The 18730-nt window shown below is 47.1% G+C and overlaps 1 protein-coding gene across 16 annotated transcripts in view; it reads left to right on the top strand.

The window, feature by feature from the left end:
* Positions 1–18730, top strand: part of CPQ (carboxypeptidase Q) — a 398486-nt gene that overhangs the window by 289534 nt on the left and 90222 nt on the right. For 7 of the 16 annotated variants that reach the window (XM_072734256.1, XM_072734267.1, XM_072734259.1 and 4 more), the window contains exons 6-7: positions 3228–3401; positions 3475–3566. In XM_072734256.1, the coding sequence (XP_072590357.1) occupies positions 3228–3401; positions 3475–3566 (266 nt within the window). The remainder of the gene's footprint in view (positions 1–3227; positions 3402–3474; positions 3567–18730) is intronic. The other 9 variants (XM_072734263.1, XM_072734268.1, XM_072734266.1 and 6 more) reach the window with 2 other exon arrangements.

Genomic DNA, 18730 nt, shown 5'->3' with positions numbered 1-18730 from the left:
ACTTTCTTGCACGTGTTTGCAGGCGCTGGTGCTGCATGGCCCCGGCCAGGGCTGGGAGTCAGGATGACTACCGAGCTGTTCATCTACCCCGGTTCTACCACAAAATGAAATCCCTACATTTGACCTCCTATCACTGTGTTGTTTTGCTATTGGTGATTTTTCTTTATTATTTTTGTTGCCATTTTATGTACTTAGAATTCTTTCTTAGCTTTTAAATCTAGTTTGAATTGGAGATACACAATAAATTACATCACTTAAAATGACAAATAATAGATATCCTTGTATCAGCTCTATTGAGTTTTCAGATCTACCCAGCTCTTTGACTTTATTCAGAAACGCACCATTTTGATTGGCCTTCACTTTTTAGGAAGTGAGGAACTCATTTCGGTTTACTTGGACTTGGGTTTGCTCTACGTTAAGATGAGGAAGCACTCTGCACTGAAAGAGGCGGTATGTGTTTTTCTACAAAGTTAGAGGACACTTGGACTTTTCCCTGGGCTGACTACACCCTTTGCATAAACAGATATTCCCGGGTTCCTAAGGAGGAGTATGAGGACTCCGCGTCTTTCCTGGCTTTCCCAGAGGCTCTCCCGGGTGGCGACCCACACAGACTAAGGAGTTGTATGGGATGATATAGAAAGAAGCTAACCAACGATTCTGGAAAGCCTATTATGTGCCAGGACTGCGCTTGATAGACATTTGCCTCGTCTCACTTAATTGTCTTAACAATCCCTGAGGCAATGAGCATTTTCCTTCTTGTATAGATGAAGACACCGAGGCCCAGGGAGATTCAGGATCTAGCCAGAATCGCAGAGCCAGGAGCCAACCAGTACTTTCCCAGATTCTCAGCCAGCATCTTCTGTGACCCCGCGCTGCCCATCCGCAGACTCGGGTGCCTCGGGGGCCCCGAACCCCACCCAAGGATGAGGGATGGTCATTGAATGAAGTCCCGTGCGTCTGTCTTGGGCGTCAAGACACCCAGAATGTCAGAGTGGAGAGTTTGGAGACGGGCCAGGCACCTGCCCTGCCGCTGCCTCTGACCTCCCGTCCGGCCCTTCACCCTGCGTGTGCGGCGGGCACTGGTGCTCCCCGCAGACGGGCCCGACTCCGTTCTCAAGGCCCCCGGGAGGCTCCGTTTGTCTTTCCAGGGCCAGCTATGCACCGACGGCTCTGCTGTTGTTTGGAGGCCTCAGCAATCCTCATTTCAAGCTGATTACTTCTTTATTATCTTAACATAACGTCATTGGCCATCTGGCTGATTGGAAATGTGAGGGAGACGCATCCTGGACGATAATGATTTTCAGGTGGAGCAACACATCTACAGGGAAGTCAGGGCGTTTGCTTTTGAAAACTGATATTTCTTTTTCTAACCTGTGCTAACTGCGCCTTTATCCCTACTGAGAGAATTCCGTCATTTTAATAATTTGGCATTGTTTCGCTGCCAGTGCAGAGATAATGTGAAAAGGAAGTGTATTTTTTTTCTTTCTGTGGATTAAAAAAAGTTCAGAATTTTCATTTGCAGTTCTTTATCCTTTCTTATTTTTTCTATGTTGCCAGCAACATGTCATTGGATTTAAATCGGCATTAAGTGCATTTCTTTAGAGCAACGCAAGACTGTGATTTTTAGATATACTGAGTAGACTTCTTCCTGCAACAGTTCGAGTTCGTGCTTTGAATGTGAGCAGCTAGTTGGACTCTGGTGCAGGCAGTGGGGACTCGAGGATTCTTCATCAGCAGCACCTAAGTGGCAACGAAAGAACTCCCCGTATAAGTGGTTAGACGCCCCTTCTGTCTGGGGGTAAAAGTGAGTGCTCTGTGCCTGGATATCCATTACGGAGTTTCGTAGTTTGTTAAATGTCTAGCACGTGCCAAGCTCAGGATCGTCTTCCATACGTGATCACATCTCATTTAATTCTCACAGTGATGTAAAAAAAAAAAAAATCCTCACAGTGACCCCTTAAAATAGTCGTGGAGCAGGCATGTGATCCTCTCTCCACTTCTCAGCCGCAGAGGCTGAATTTCAAGCAGATCTGGTGGCTACACGGCCAGTGCCACATGACCGCAGGCTCACCAGCTCCACCTTCCCTCCTCGACTCTCACAGCTGGCCTGAGCGAGCTAGCTGGGTGGCCTGGAGTCGAGGCTGGGAAAGTGGTGGCGGCCTTGGATTGTACTCCAACACGCTTTGGATTCATTTCTTCACTCGACACCTGTTTATCGGGCACCTAATCTGTGCCTCGGGCCTGGGGACGAGGGCGTCCCGGTGACCCCGAGTGTGTAAACCGCTGCCTTCTGGAAGCTTACACTCCGGCTGCTGGAGGTTTTGAGCAGGGGGTCCTCTGGCTCCGGGGTGACGGGCGGCCCCAGAGAGAGCAGTCATGGGTGACGGCAGCCCGGGGAAGACGGCTGGCTCCAGACGCAGGGCTCGCAGGGCAGAGGCCAGATTCCAGAGAGGCCTCAGAGAATGCATCAGTGGGGTTTTCTGAGCAATTGGATGTAGAAATCACTCACCCAGGCTTTAATGGGAACCCAGGTCAGCCCACACCCTGGACCTGCGCTCCTTTAATCATGTTCAAGTGCTCGCGTATGAAGCGGCTTCCCAGCAGGCTCGGATCAGTGGGCATGTCGCTCCCGTTCAGCTCCGCAGCTCGGGGCTCAGGAGAGCGGAGCCTTGGTGCCGAGCTCCGACCCCAGCAGCATTTGGCGTCCACACTGCACGTGAGCAGCCCGTTCCCTCGACGGCCGGGAGCCCGGCGGCAGCCCTCGGGTGGTTACGCTGGAGACCCGAAGCGCGACCATCTCACAGGTGCTCTGAGTCCTTCCCCATGGCTCCCTGGGGTGATGGCCCAGGAGAGATCCTCTTAAAAAGATCCAAGCTCAGCTTCTTGTTTTTCTGCCGTTGTCATTTCTCCAAAATGACATTACAAGGTCCAAGTCAGAACAGGTTTTGATTCTTGGTCACAAAATACGAGACTTTTGGCATATTGTGTTCCCGTTTCCTTTCTGCTTGTTTTTGTTTGTTTTTGAAGTTTGAGAAACAGACTTCTTGTAGTGACCGTTTACTGGGCAGACATGGTGGATGGGAGATGGTCCTAGATGTGCCAGGTCTGCCAAGGGCCTGAACAATTCTGGGATGCACATCGGTGTCTCCCAAGTCGATGCAAGTGTCACCAGGCTGCCGTGAGTAATGAGGTAACTGAAAGGTCGCCTGCATCCCTTGCTCCCACAGGGCTTACTGGACAGCCTGGTGTTTCCCAGCAGCGAGGGAACCACGTGTGCGGCCGGGGCCCCTGCTTGGTGCTCGGCGGCCTGATGCGCGCTCCCTGCACAGCATCCCCTGCCTCCAACCCGGCCACGTGGGGCCCAGGACCCTGGGAGGTACGCTGTGCCTCCGTCCTGACAGGTGCGCCGGTTGGCAGCCTGGGCAAAGGGAATTTCAATCCACGGAAGGGTCACTGCCTCTATTATCGTTCCAGGGCTGCGACCCAAGAGGACCCTGCGTTTGGTGCTCTGGACTGCGGAGGAGCAAGGTGGGGTCGGCGCCTTCCAGTACTACCTGCTGCACCAGGTAGGGGCACGGGGCCAGGTCAGGTCCCAGGTAGGGATGCTGACCTCCCGGGTCACAGGGAACCAAAGTGTGGCCTGCACCCTTCAGGTCGCAGGGTCATAGGGAGGTCTGCGCCATCAGAGGGTTTGGAGTCGGCGGGGTCTGTACACCCCTCGCGCCCGCAGCTGGGGGAGCTGAGTATGGCCACAGCCCCCGAGGGAGACCTTGCCGTGGGCTCGGCCCTTTAGGGCGCCCGCACCTGGGCCCAGATGTCCTGGGGATGACATTGTCTTGCGGCCTCCCTGGGGGTGGACCCTCGCCGGGCATCGCCGCTCTGGATGCACCCTGACCTTAGGGCACCGGCGGTGCAGACGGGACACCCACCGCCGCCCTCGCATGCAGTGTCCTGATTAAGCAGTGACACCAGCGCCAAGGAGCTTGTCCTGCCCGGCCGGGGAACACGGCGCCGCCAGGCTGCGGGAACAGGGCCGTCAAGGCAGAGACAGGAGGACAGAAGCGAAGGCAGCTAAGGCTCAGGACCTGGCACTGGGCGGTGGGACACTCTGGGTGGAGGCGGCGACAGGGCACAGCAGCCCGCGGGTGAGTGCAGAGGCACGGAGCGCAGGTGCACGGAGTGCAGGAGCACGGAGAGCAGGTGCACGGAGCGCAGGAGCACAGAGAGCAGGTGCACGGAGCGCAGGAGCACAGAGAGCAGGTGCACAGAGCGCAGGAGCATGGAGAGTGGGTGCATGGAGAGTGGGTGCATGGAGAGCAGGTGTGTGGAGAGCAGGGACAAGGAGCGCGGGGCGGGGAGGGGGGTGGGCAGCGACGGAGCCTGAACAGCAGCATATGCTTCATGTTTACGAGTTCTCGCTGTAGGGTCCCCGGGGGGAGGAGGTATTGGCGGTGGAATGGCTGCCCTCGGTCAGGGGGTGATCGTGTCCCATGTCGGGCTCCCTGCATGGAGCCTGCTTCTCCCTCCACCTGTGTCTCCGCCTCTCTCTGTGTCTCTCATGAATAAATAAAGTCTTAAGAAAAAAAAGTTCACACTTTATCCTGAGGCAAAAAAGAGTGACTAAAGTATTTTTAAGGAGGAGCTCTTAGATTCTATACATCTTGGGCTCTAAGGACAAGAGAATACCTGAGAACTGTTTGAAGCATATTTATTCTCGGTCATATAGTCCAAGAAAAAAAAATGGATTTAACCTGCAGTGGATCCGGCTTGGCCTTTCCTCAACCTCTGAAATTCCTTAGATCTGGGAAAAAAAAAAAGTTTACTCCTCTGTAAGTTTTCAAGTTTCGCTGTAGCCTACTAAAATACACGAGTCAGAAAGGACTTGATTCTACGTGTTCAGGAGGCCGGCAGGCAAATACATCCACGCATTTTTCCCGGAGGGTGTGCAACCCCCTTGACAGAACTGGTTTACTTGACAACGTTGCCTCCACACGAGAGTCTGCGTATGTGTGGCGGGTCAGCTTTGCGTTTTCAGGAATGGAAAGAAAGCCCAGAATGGAAAACATGGGCCTTTCTATCTCAGGTAGCTCTTCATCTCACCAGCCCGTGATGGGACTCTGGCCACGAGAGCGCCGCGTGGCCAGGCCCTGCAGGGTCCGCTCCCCCACAGAACAGTCTCTGACCCTCCAGCCCTATTGCCATCCTTGAAACAAGTGCAACACCTTGTCTGGACCCCTCTAAGAATGTGACATACTTCCTAATCTAGAGGAGAGAAGGAAGGAGAGAGGGAGCGAGGAAAGGGAGCATGAGGGGGAAACGGAGGAAACAGAAGAAAGAAAATAAAAGAAGTCGAGTCTTTGACCAGAAGCATCTTCCCTTCTGCCCAAATGTTGCCGCTAAGCTCACACGGAAGAAATCCAGTTGATCAAACAGGAGACGCCAGCTCCACTCTACCTGCCGCGAGGATCTCACCGGGACGGAGGCCTGTGTCGCCGACGGGTGCCGAGCGCCGTACAGCTTAGCGCAGGAGGTGCAAAGGATTAAGACCAGGGGGAAACGGGGCCCGGGGCTCCGTCAGTGAAGCACCTGCCTTTGGGGCAAGTCGTGATCTGCGGGCCCTGGGATCGAGCCCACGTCAGGCTTCTTGCTCGGCAGGCAGTCGGCTTCCCCTTCTCCCCCTGCCCCTGCCCTCTGCTCATTCGCTCCCTCTCTCAAATAAATAAATAAAATATATTTTTTTGAAAAAAGGGAGAGACGGCTAGCAGATGTTGGTCACGAGGATGGCTCAGCAGCTGATCCTTGAGGAATACGTACGTGGGTTAGAGGAGTAGTCAGGAAGGGACACCAGGAAGGCCACCGTCCTCTGTACTGACGATGGCCGAGACCTGAGTGTGCCCCTGTGTAGGCAGCGTCCAGGAGGAACGGGACTTTGATTTGTGAAGGGCCTACTTGGGTGATTGTAAAAGTAACAGTTTCCAGCATTTTTATGGTACAGTTACGGTTATTAGTAACCTGTGTCAGTAAGGGGCCAATAACCTGTGGCCCGCAGGCCAGACCCAGCCTGCCACCTGTTTATGTACAGACCTCAGGCCAAGGATGTTCTTTACGTCGATAGGGGACTATGCGGCAGAGACGGATGCACCTGCAAAGCCTAAAATATGAAACATCTGATCCTTTACAAAAAACAATGTCTGCGACCCTTAATCTACACGGTAAAAATCATAAAATAATTTTATGTTGTTATTTACACATTGTTACACATAACAATTTCTTTATGATTTTTTGTGACCTAAATGACAATGTTATTAGTATTTGAGCCAGTTATGTATCCTTCAGGAAGGATATATATATGACTATAATATAATATATGACTAGTCATATATATATGACTATAATACTATAAATGTACGTGTACTATCCTTTGTTCTATGCATTTTTGTTAGGTATTTCTTAATAGTGAAGTTGGCTTTACTTACATACCATCCAGTTATGGATAAAACAGGATGCAGAGGATAATTATGCCTTCTTCGTGTTACTCTGAATATATTCCTTCTTCCTCTCCACATGATCTTTTCAACAGTGAAAGCTCTATAAAGGCTACTCAACTGGACACATGTAGCTAAACTTTTATGGGAATAAATTTTAAAATAACTATCCTAAAAAAAATAAAATAAAACAACTATCCCTTGTAAAAAAAACTAACAAAATTAATATTGACTATCCTTTTCTTAGTAAATACATCTTCGTTTGCAATTCACTTTTGTTCATAGGTTCATAGAAAAATAAAAATGAAATGATGTAAACTTTATCAGGATGAAACTTCTTGCCAAACTAATTTTTAGATTTTTATTCAGGTTCATGTTAAACCTTTACTTCATAATTACGTTTTTTTTTAAATGAAATATTGTCTAAATCATTATAATAGTTACTAGCCTTACTGGATTGTTGTGAAATGTGTCTTGCTGTTTGCAGTTTGTGTACAAATTTTGAAACTCACATGCAACTCTATTGTAATAAGTCTGGAACACCCTTTTCAGGAAAACAGACTGGCTCCCGGAGGTCTATAAGCATTTTGGAGGCAGTAACTAGGTAAAATAATTCAACCAGAAAATGAATTTTTTTACTATATCTTGGATCTAGAATAGAAATAATCCTGTGGGTTCGTCCAGCGTGCCCATAACAGTTCAGAGCAGAAAGTCCTATAAAGGACGTATAGGTATTTTTCTTTTTTACTAAAAAAAATTTAAAAAAAAAAGGCTACCTTCCATATTTTGAAAAGTTGTAGGATGTTCTCTTCCAGATGTAAAGTTCTTCCCACTTTCTTTCCTCATATTGGCACAGGGATTTGAGAATCATTTATGTGTATATTTTTTGTGGTTCACGCAGTTGACCTTGGGCAGCAGCACGTGTTTCGTGCTCACGGTGTGTTATGGGGTAGAGTTGGCATTTGGTAACGAAGTGCACAGGTCTCAAGCCTACAGCTCAACATACCTGCCAAATGCTACCCATGGGTGACTGTCACCCAGATCAAGACGCAGAACGTTCCTGTTACCCCAGCGGACGTCTCATTCAGATCAGCCCCTGACTCTGCCAGGGGTCAAGAGGAGTGCTGCTGTCCATCCCCACAGACGGGTCACGTCCTCGGATTCTGTACTCAGGAGGTCACATCCAGCACCCCCTGGGGCCTGGCTCCCTGCACCCAGCAGCACAGCATCACAGCCCCCTGTGCTGCAGCACAGGGGAACATGCCCCTGCCCACCACGGAGGGCTCTGTGTTGTGTCCTGGACCCCACTTCTCTGCTCATCCTCCTGTCAAAGGCCCTTTGGGTTGTTTCTTGTCATAGGTATTACGAACAAGGCTCCCGTCAGCACTTTTGTGCCCCTGTGCCTGGTGGTCATGGGAGTGTCTCTTCTCTAGGAGCGGAATTGCTGTGTTCCAGGCCGGGCGTGTGTCGGGCTGGGCCTCTCCATCCATGCTCCCGCCTGCAGCCCACGAGAGCCCTCGTTGCTCCCCACCCTCCCTAGTACATTGTATTGTTAGACTTCTAAATTCTGACCTTTCCTGTGGGAGTGACAGTTTTTTGTTTGTCAACGTACGGCTCTGAAGAGTCCCAGGGAAAGTCCTGCTCCCCTTCTCATGCTCCACATTCTCTCTCTCCTGCCTCCTTGCCCAGGACTTAAAGGAGACCCACGGCCTCTTTACCCTGTGAGTTTTGTGGGGCTGTTAGTGGTTGTAGTGACCATATTTCCCCCTCGGAAGAGCAGGACATGGAAATGCCACCGTGCTCGGAGCGGAAGCTGGCTCCCAGGAGCATGACTTCACAGGGGTGCGGGGCTGCTGGAACTCAACTGGAGCAAAGTGGGGCCTGAGCCGAGAATGATCCCTAAAAAGTTTAGGGAGGGAGATTTCTCTTATGCCCAGAAAATAGGTTATCCTAGAAAAAGGGGAAGAAAGATGGCATATGAATGGCTTTGTGTTATTCTTTATTGATGAAATTATTTGTTAAAAATATGAACTTCTTTACTGGTTGTATTCAGCTTGTTTTCACCGAGAAGGAAGTGAATCCTTCCACCTACAGAAGGATGTTATTGTGCTCTAATAATTTTTTAAAACATTTTTTTAATTTTAATTTTATTTTATTTATTTATGATAGGCACACAGTGAGAGAGAGAGAGAGAGAGAGGCAGAGACATAGGCAGAGGGAGAAGCAGGCTCCATGCACCGGGAGCCCGACGTGGGATTCCATCCCGGGTCTCCAGGATCGCGCTCTGGGCCAAAGGCAGGCGCTAAACCACTGCGCCACCCAGGGATCCCAGTGCTCTAGTAATTTTTAAGAGCTCACTATGAAAGTGGAATTTAACTTTGGAACTAGAAAATATTATAGATGATTCCATTTGATTTTCACATCAGTGAATAAAATGCATGTTTTCCAGATGCCATTTGCCTAATCCGCTTTTCATGGGAACCATGTTCCTCTCTTCTCTGCTCTTGGGAGGAGAGCATAATGTCATTTCTCATGTCCTGAAAAGTACAAGGGAGGAAAAAAAAAAATCTTAGAAGAGTTCCAACCAGATTGCTGACATTTTTTAATCTTCCCCATTTTAAGCAAAAATATCTGTCATAATTATAATGAGTAAGGTAATCTAGCCTTGAAAAAGCCTCATTACACAAGGTAATCAAATAAAATAGATTGATATGTTCTATTCTGGCATAAAAAAATATTTTAACCTTTTCCTGATTTATTGCACAAACTACTGGCAATTGAATTACAGGGATCGTGATCACTGCTGTGTTCTGGTAATCATTAATTAGGGCAATATTTTAAATAGGTTTTATTAAATGAGGGATGAGATGTATCATCATCCTAAATGCGTCAATTTACCCTAACTTTCACCAACCCTAAAGCAGAAAATATTGAAATGAACGTGTATAAGATTTTCCCAGAATCCCCGTGTTGTCATACTTAGGAACAAAATGTCCTCTTCTGTAAAAACACAAAAATCGTAGCTTTTTCTAGGAGTGGAGCTCCTGCCAGCCTCCCAACCCTCATGTGTCATTTGAAAATAAAGGGATATACTGGAAATGCTTGTGGGGCCTCTTCATGGTATCACACAAATGGGTTTACGTAGGCATTTTCACCTCACCAGCCCCGGTGCCTCTCTACAGTGTGATGGCTAGGGTGCCACTGCCAGAGACGGGGCAGTGTTGTGCTCATCTGCAGCTCTGGCCATAAAAATAATGGACCTCACATGCCCATTGAGCGTAATTGTGTCTGGACCGTGTCTCCAGCATGGCCTTTCTTCTACCATTAATGTCCCGTGTAGCATAGATGTGTAATCAGAGGTCATTGTCTCAGTCATTACTGCTGGGCTCTTACACACCCCGTGTTTTTCTTTCCGCGCCTAGATGTTTGCATCAGTTGGTCGAGCACATCACAAAACCGGTTTAAATTTCATTTATCTCAGCGTGGTGTTGGGCCGGAGCCCCTCGTAGTTCCAACATTCACATGATTTCTGCAGCACACCTGGGAGCTCTCTGCGGTCTTATTAGAATTCATGAATTAATTTTTGTTTAGTAAGGGGAAAGGGCTTTTATATTTGTTTGCATGAGCCTATGAAGAATTCCGCTATGACCGTGAGTCCCCAGCGTCTTCTCTGTGTGTGGTGTTTATGTATCGATGCGTGTCAGCCTGGGCAGACGCATCACATATTCCTTGATATGGGGGAATTGCACTGTGTCACCTTGTGAATGAACATGAGTAGGCTTTGAGTCACCCCTTACCTTTGTCTCTCTAGATAGGTTCCTTCGTAGCTGGTTTTTATTACTTTTTTTTCCATGTAGGAGGACGGGAATGGTTCAAAGTGGAAAGACTGGCCCTGACAACTAGAATGGTATCTCCATATTCATTGGATGGCAGGACTTTGCCTGCAGTCACGGGGCTGTTTATCCTACACCACCTTACGGTTTCAGGTCACGGCGACGTCCAGCTGGGGTGTTGGCTGTAGCTCTATACGTGCGAATGATAATAGTATCCCTATCCTGACCTCTTTGCTACCATCGCTGACCCAAATACAGCAACCATACTTCTACGGTTGGTCCCGAGAACGTTGTGGGCAGACACTGAGGTCTATTGTGACTTACAACGGCTGCCGTCGTGTCTCACTTATTCTGCATTCCTGGGAGCACGAAGAAGGACTTCAGTTTGCATCCAGACTGTTTGACAGCTGGGCACAAAGAGTATCTGCCTCAGCCCCTTCCCCTGTTGCCAACCGGGTCGTGATCTGACCCAGAAGGACCCACAGCATAGTGGGTGCATGAGCTTTCTAAGGAAATCAGCCTGGCACACCGGGGTGCACAAATCTGAACTGAAGTGTCATGCTTCAGGCTCACGAGTGACCCGTGTGGGTCAGGGTCTCTGGAGCCAAAGGGCCCCATCCCGTGCACTGGGAACGTCCTAAGTCACGGAGTCAGCAAACCACTTTTGAATCACCGGTGCTATTTTAACTTGCCCGGGACTGTCTTCTTCCCTTCGTCTTCTGAACCAAGGTTGGCAAGCTTTTCTTTAAAGGTCCAAACAGTAAATATTTTAGGCTTTCAGGCCATACGGTCTTTCTACTTGATTATGGCGTCGTTGTGCAAAAGCCGTCACAAACAATACTAGACAAACGAGGGTGGCTACGTTTCAATAAAACCTGACGCTGAGAAAACAACAGTGCAAAGCAGCCGGTCCGACTCGGGATGCCAGCCACCCTGCCGACGCCTGTGGAGCACCCCTGTTGGGAAGAGGTTGAGGAACGTTCCTTCCGAGGCCTTTTCCGATCTCGCAGTCTTACCTTTTGGTGGAAGCAACGCGTAGCACGTGGCTCTTACAGGACGGCTGGGAAGCTGAGCCCTCACGAGGTGACAGGTGTGTTCTCTGGGTATTTTGCAAACAGAGTGCGCCATCGCCAACCGGGTCCGTCCGTCGTTTAGTGGCAGCCCGTCACGGCGCCACAGAGCGGGACAGGGGCCCGGCCGGAGGCACGCACAGGTCGGTGTCCTCTCCCGACATTTCCTAAAGCAAGAACAGAGCCCTTTATTCAGACAAATAAGTGCAATAATATTCAAAGATATGTTTTAAAGAGCACATATATTTTTTAAGTCCGTTCGTACGGAAGGGTCTTTTCAAGAAACGAAGATTCCAGTACATCTTAGCAAGGCTCTTCCCAATGCCTGACGATTGTCACTCACCGTTTGTCACCACATCCTAGTCTTAGCCATGGATTTGCCTACAGGGCTTCACCTCTAGGCCTGACAGAGTGTCTGGGCGGGAGGCTGTGCCCAGGAGACCCCCAGACACCACATCTTTTGAGAACCTGCGGCCGTCGGGAGGTCAGGAGGCCATGGCCTCCTGCTGGCTGCTGCGGATGTTGTGCCACAGCCATGGATCCACGTCACGAATCCTCGGCTGTCCACGTGCGTGCGTCAGGCACAGCCTGGGGACAGAGCGAGAAGCAAGGTGGCGGCTGCCAGGAAGCATGGTGACGGGGAGCAGCTCCCGGGTGCTGGGTCCACCCCGTCCTCTAAGAAGCCGTGTCCTGAGGCCACAGTCGGCGGGATTATCAGTAGGCTGCTCGCAGGGCAGCGGATTCAACAGGAGCCAAGGAGCAGAATCAGGGGACACACCATGACGACAGTCGGAGTCCCCTGTGTCCTCCTGTCTTCACGGTGGCGCTCGCCCCAACGGGCCCCCCTCCGTGTGTTAACCCAAGTCCGTGGTGCCTGAAACGTGCCCCTCACCCCCTGATAGACTTGATCTTGGAATCATTTTTTCCCCCGACCAAAAGATTAGGGCTTCCGTCCCTTACGCTCTTTCGGAAGACTTCAGCCTTGCATATTCTCATCAAGTGCTTGTCCTGCATTTGAGATCGTTCTTTCTAGAAGCGGAGGTTACCCCTAGCGACCAGTTTGTCTAAACTGCTTCGGTCTCAGAGTTCTCTTGAAGGCGAGTTCTGAGAACGAGTTTCTAAAGGGCTTTCATGCCCCACACGGCAAAATATATAAACAACAACGCACGTCTTAAAAACTCAACAAGGCCTTTCAACAAAGGTTTTAAATGGTTTCATAGCGTGAACTATTCTGAGATTCCGCAGAATTTCCATTACTAGTTAAAAGAGGAGTATAATTGGCTTTTATAGATTTCCACAGTTTCATTTAATAAGACTCGTCCAGGGAGATGCACGACCCCATGAAATCACAGGGAAGGCTACAGTAAGCACCTGGAGGTGTTTCAGGGAGGTCTCCTGCATTAACGGAGGGCCGCGAGAGTGTACGGCACGCATCCTTTCCCCCTCACTGGCATAACTGCATGGCCTTTTCCTTTCCAAAGCTCTGGAGAATACTTTATTATACCCTGCAGAGCCAAATAGGAAGCAATCATGCTGTTTTGTCCTTTGGATTAGGAAAGGTCAAAGGGAAGAGAATGTAAATGGAGGGAAAAGTTCTTTGTGAAAATTGTCCATTTGTTTTTCCACGTAAGGGAAAGTCATTTGTTCCTTTTAATAGATCTGAAAATCCATTTGGATAGACTCACAGAGAGAAGAGAAACCGTCAAAAATCGTGAAAGATCCCATTTCCCAAACAAATCTATAGCAGGTTCGCACTATTCACTAGATGTCATTGTAATCTCTCGCATCAGCGTGGTCATTTATAAATAAAAGAACCTTTTCATAGGCTTTGGTAATAGTGACGACTCTGGTACTTGCCAGGCAATATATACCGTTTTCCTTATTTCATACGTGAAAACGATGAGGCCCCAACAGAACCTGACCTTGCCCTAGTTTGTCTACCCCACGACCAGCCATAATGACTTCGGGGACCATGTACTTCTCTGCTACCCATCTTAAATATGGGATTTCCTATGTACGCCACTTGTCATAGTCTGGAGCACATCCACACCAACAAGACCAGGCATGGTGGTTGTAGCAAACTCACGAACGGAAGAATGGAGAAGTCCCTTCACGAAACTTGAGGACAACCACAGAGAACCATATTCTATGACACTTTGGAGTCCTAGGCTGGATGATGTCGTATAATCATACAGACCTGAGCTGTCACCGGTAATTCTCAATATTTTATATTGGCACTTGCTCGGGAGAGCATAAGAATAAATATACTTATTTGTTCCAGAAGTTAACTCTCTAAAATCTGGCTACAGTGATTTTAAAAAAAAAAAAAAAGAACTTTTTAATCTTTGCTGTAATCTTCTCTTAGCTTGGGGGCATTTTCTAAGTTTTAGCTGGATGAGAGACAAAATCAGAAAACATCCACAGTAAAGCTGTCAGTGGTATGAAATGCCTTCTCATGCTAATAAATGTTAAGATCGTTCCACTATTTATTTATTTATTTATTTATTTATTTATTTATTTATTTATTGACTTGTTCCACTATTTAAAAGATTGCCCTCAGATCAGAGGCCCCCCTGGGATACCACCTCGGGACATCTCCCAGTGCCTCTAATCTAAAAAGAAAAGAAAAATAAATTCACGTCCCTGAGATAATCCCATGGTAATAATCTCTGGATTTATCCATTTATATATTCTCTACATGTGTAAAGCTCAGACACCTGGAAAATACAGCAGGAGCCTCACATGTCAAGTTCGGCCTCCTTGCAGGTCGCTGTGCCTGATATGCCGCGGACAGAAACACGCTGGGGCGGATCCCCACTTGGGCTAGGACAGAGATTCCGCGTGTGTTATATTCTTTGACACCCTCAGACGGTAAGGACATCCCAGACCACGTCCACCCAGCAGTGTCTTCATGTAAGGCCGCAGCATAGGCGCCGGAGGAGCAGGTGCAGAGGAAGGCAGCCGCGCGGTCTCCGGACTGCGGTGCCCGCGATCGCATCCGCCTCAGGGGCTGCCTGTGGGCCTCTCCCCCCGAGGGAGACGGGGCGTCGGGAGGGGAGCTTGGAATCGCGCCAAAGAGGCGTCTAAACGTTATCCGCTGACTCCGAGAACAAAGGATTCAACGCTTATTCCAGTTCTTTGTTTGTTTTGTTTCTAAGCAAGTGGACTCAAATCCATTCCTTCCTTGGTTGGGAGATGAAACGACTCATCACCTTTAGCACGTTCTTGTCTTTGCAACTGACCTGGCACACAGTTTTCGGAGTGTGTGTGACAATTGTCGCTGCCAGAAGGGACCGTGTTGGCTCTTCTTCCGTGAAAGGTAGCTGCGACCAAGAGCTGCCCCTTGTGGGTAGTTCAGCCCGCCAAAGCCTAATACATCAGGAATGGAAAGGAAAGTAGAAATTCAAGAGTGTAACAGAGTTGGGGCCACGCGCCCGGCCCGTTGGCTCCCCCAGGAGCTTGCAGAGAGGCTCTGACCACCCCTGTGATTCATCAGTTCATCTTTGAGGCAATTACCTTGATCACTGTAGTGATGGCTCCCACCGAAGGTCTCCGTTTAAACAACTCTTTCTAGAATCATCAAGTCAAAAATGGAGCAAATAAAGATGGAGAAAATACTCATTGTACACAATGCTTCTACCTTCAGTTCCCTGAAACTGTAGTTAATGCCTAATTATACTGACACTCCTATTGTGCAAAAATATTGGGAGTGCAGATATAATTTTCTTACCAGCTAATTATTTCATTATATGGAAGTGACATGTGTGAAGTATTAATTAGCATTATCTTCCTAAGAGCCACCAATTGTGGACTCTTCGTGTTGAAATTTTCAAGTGGAATGAAGTGCGCTTCTCCCATGACGACTCTGATTAAGTGAAAAATGCTTCCCAGGCTTCCGAGTATAAAACCACCTTCTTTTAGCGGATGTTTACCACTGACAGAGGGTGGTGAGATGTATGTGCATTGATTATTACTGACAGGGGAAGCCCAGGGGACGTCAAGGGGATGGCTACCAGCAACTACAACAGTCTAGACCACACCTCTTCATAAACGTGGCTCATGCATGAATCATGGTGAAAGAAACATCCTTTCATTAAAAAAAAAAAAAAAAACACCATTTACACCTCTTGAGCTAGAACAGCAGAATGCCAAATGTTATATTTTCAAATTTAAACTAGAAAATAATGGTGGAGCCTGAGAGAATGACTCAGTGAGATTGTTGCAAGAAATGCAATCTCTACGTCTTTGATTTAAGGATTATCAATTGTGGGGAGTGCGATTGGGATTTATAAAGCTTTAAAGGAAAAATAAAATTACATTAAATGTATAGCTTTTTAAAACCGAGGGTAGCATATTGTAGCATACAACAACTCCCACTTTTGCAATTACAATCGAAGTCTGCCTAAATCTAAAGATTGCCCTGGATTAAAAACCTTTTGGTCGTCAGCAGGGAGGGCTCAGCATCATGGGGAGAGGCCACTGTGTGAAACTTCTCTCCTTGTGTTGACGAGGAGCTGAAATGTGTCTTCAGGGTCGACCATCTGATTATGAGATGTGTTATTGAACCCAGGCTTTTCTCTGTATTTCCAATCTGGCTACTTTTTTTCCCCCATTTTATTTTTAATTTAATGTTTTTAAGCACCATACAGCTTCTCCTAAAAGTCTGACGAAGCTCTTATTTTTTTTCTTGTATATATTTTTTAAGTTCAAGTTAGTTAATATACAGTGTATTATTAGTTTCCGGGGTAGAATTTAGTGATTCTTCAGTTGCATGTAGCCCCCAGTGCTCATCACATCAAGTGCCCTCCTTTTTTTTTTTTAAGATTTTATTTATTTATTCATGAGAGACACAGAGAGAGAGGCAGAGACCCAGGCAGAGGAAGAAGCAGGCTCCATGCAGGGAGGCCAATGCGGGACTCGATCCCGGGACCCCGGGGTCACGCCCTGAGCTGAGGGCAGATGCTCATCCACTGAGCACCCAGGCGATCCTCAAGTGCCCTCCTTAATGCCCACCACTCAGTTACCCCATTACTTACCCAGCTCCCTTCCAGCAACCCTCAGTTTGTTCCCTATAGTTGAGTCTCTTATGGTTTGCTTCCTTCTCTGTTTTTATCTTATTTTTCCCCTCCCTTCCCCTACGCTCACCAGTTTTGTTTCTTAAATTCCACATGTGAGTGAAATCATATGGTATTTGTCTTTCTCTGGCTGACTTATCCTGCTTAACATAATGCACTCTAGTTCCATCTACTCATTGCAAATGGCAATATTTCATTCTTTTTGATGGCCAAGTAATAGTCCACTGTATCTGTACACCACATCTTCTTTACCCAGCATCTGTTGGTGGACATCTGGGCTCTTTCCATAGTTTGGCTACTGTGGACATTGCTGCTATGAACACTGGGGTACAGGTGCCCCTTCAAGTCACTATTTTTTATCCTTTGGGGTAAATCCCTAGCAGTGCAATTGCTGGGTTGTAGAGTAGCTCTATTTTTAACTTCTTGAGGACCCTCCACAGTGTTGTACAGAGTGGCTGCACCAGTTCACATTCCCACCAACAGGGCAAGAGGCTTCCCCTTTCTCCACATCCTCTCCAACAAGTGTTTTTTCCTGTCTTGTTAATTTTCCCAATTCTCACTGGTGTGAGGTGGGACCTCATTGTGGTTTTGATTTGTATTTCCCTGATAATGAGTGATGTCAAGCATTTTCATGTGTTTCTTAGCTGTTTGTATGTCTTCTTTGGAGAAATGTCTGTTCATATCTTTGGCCCATTTCCTGACTGGATTCTCTGTATCTTGGGTGTTGAGTTTGATAAATTCTTAATAGATCTCGATACCAGCCCTTTATCTGCTATGCCATTTGTGAATATCTCCTCCCATCACGTAGGTTGCCTTTTAGTTCTACTGACTGTTTCCTTTGCTGTGCAGAAGCTTTTTTTCTTGACGAGGGCCCGATGGTTCATTTTTGCTTTTGTTTCCTGTGCCTTTGGTACGTGTCTCACCAGAAGTTGCTCCAGCCAAGGTCAAAGGGGTTCCTTCTTCCTTTGTTCTCCTCTAAGATTTTGATGGATTCCTGTGTCATATTTACATCTTTCATCCATTTTTTAGTTTATTTTTGTGTATGGCATGAGGAAATGAACCAGTTTCATTCTTCTGCATATGGCTGTCCAATTTTCCCAATATTATTGGTTTAAGAGACTGTCTTCTTTCCACTGAATATTCTTTTCTGTTTTATTGAAGTTGAGTTGACCGTAGAGTTGAGGGCCCATGTCTGGCTTCTCTGTTCTGTTCCACTGATCAATGTGTCTGTTTTTGTGCCAGTACCACAGTGTCTTGATGACCACAGCTTTATAATACAGCTTGAAGTCGGGCATTGTGATGCCTTCAGCTTTTTTTTTTTTCAACAGTACTGGGGCTGTTTGCATTTTTCTCTGGTTCCATACAAATGTTAGGATTGTTTGTTCCAGCTCTGTGAAAAATGCTGGTATTATTTTGATAGGGACTGCATCGAATGCATAGATGTTTTAACAATATTTATTTCTCCAGTCCTTAAGCTTAGAAATTTTTTCCACCTCTTTGTGTCTTCTTCAATTTATTTCATTAAGTGTTCTATAGTTTTCAGAGTGCAGATCCTTTACCTCTTTAGTTAGGTTTGTTCTTAGGTATCTCATGGGTTTTGGTGCAATTGTAAATGGGATTGACTCCTTGATTTCTCTTCTGCTGCTTCATTGCTGGTGTATAGAAATGCAACAGACTTCTGTGTGTTAATCTTAGGTCCTGTGACTTTGCTGAATTCCTGTATCATTTCTAGCAGTTTTTTGGTACTAAGGAAGCTTTATTAAATTGATCAGTACCTGCTTGGAAGCCTCCAGATGCATGTTTGGTTTTACTAGTCTTTGCTAACCCTGAACATTCTAGGATCGAATCTGAAGATTTGGTCATTTCTACTGCCTTTTCTGCCTCATGTGAAAATCAATCTTATGCATACATCAAACCTTTATGGAGAATTTTAATCAATAATCAGGGCCCCAAATTCAAAATTTAGTGATCTATGTTGATACTAATGTAAATAACTTAGCTAAGGTATAAAATGAAGTACCAGCGCCTTTTTCTGTGTGATGAAGTTTGCGTGTGGACAAGTAATGACAACTAATATATGGCACAATTAGTTTCTTGTCTGGTATTTGGGAAGTATCTTATGGAAAGCATCAAAAGCAAAATGTCTTCTAATTTCCAAAATGTTAAAATAGGAGAAAAATGTGATTCTTATAAGCCGGGAAATTGGTGTTTATCTGTTGAATTTTATAGTGGCAAAATAAGAGACACAAAAACATCAGAAAAGCAGT

This window comes from Vulpes vulpes, chromosome 13, assembly GCF_048418805.1.
Source record: "Vulpes vulpes isolate BD-2025 chromosome 13, VulVul3, whole genome shotgun sequence".
NCBI lineage: Eukaryota > Metazoa > Chordata > Mammalia > Carnivora > Canidae > Vulpes > Vulpes vulpes.
Note: the sequence above shows the minus strand (reverse complement) of the source record. Positions and strands in the feature narration are given on the sequence as shown.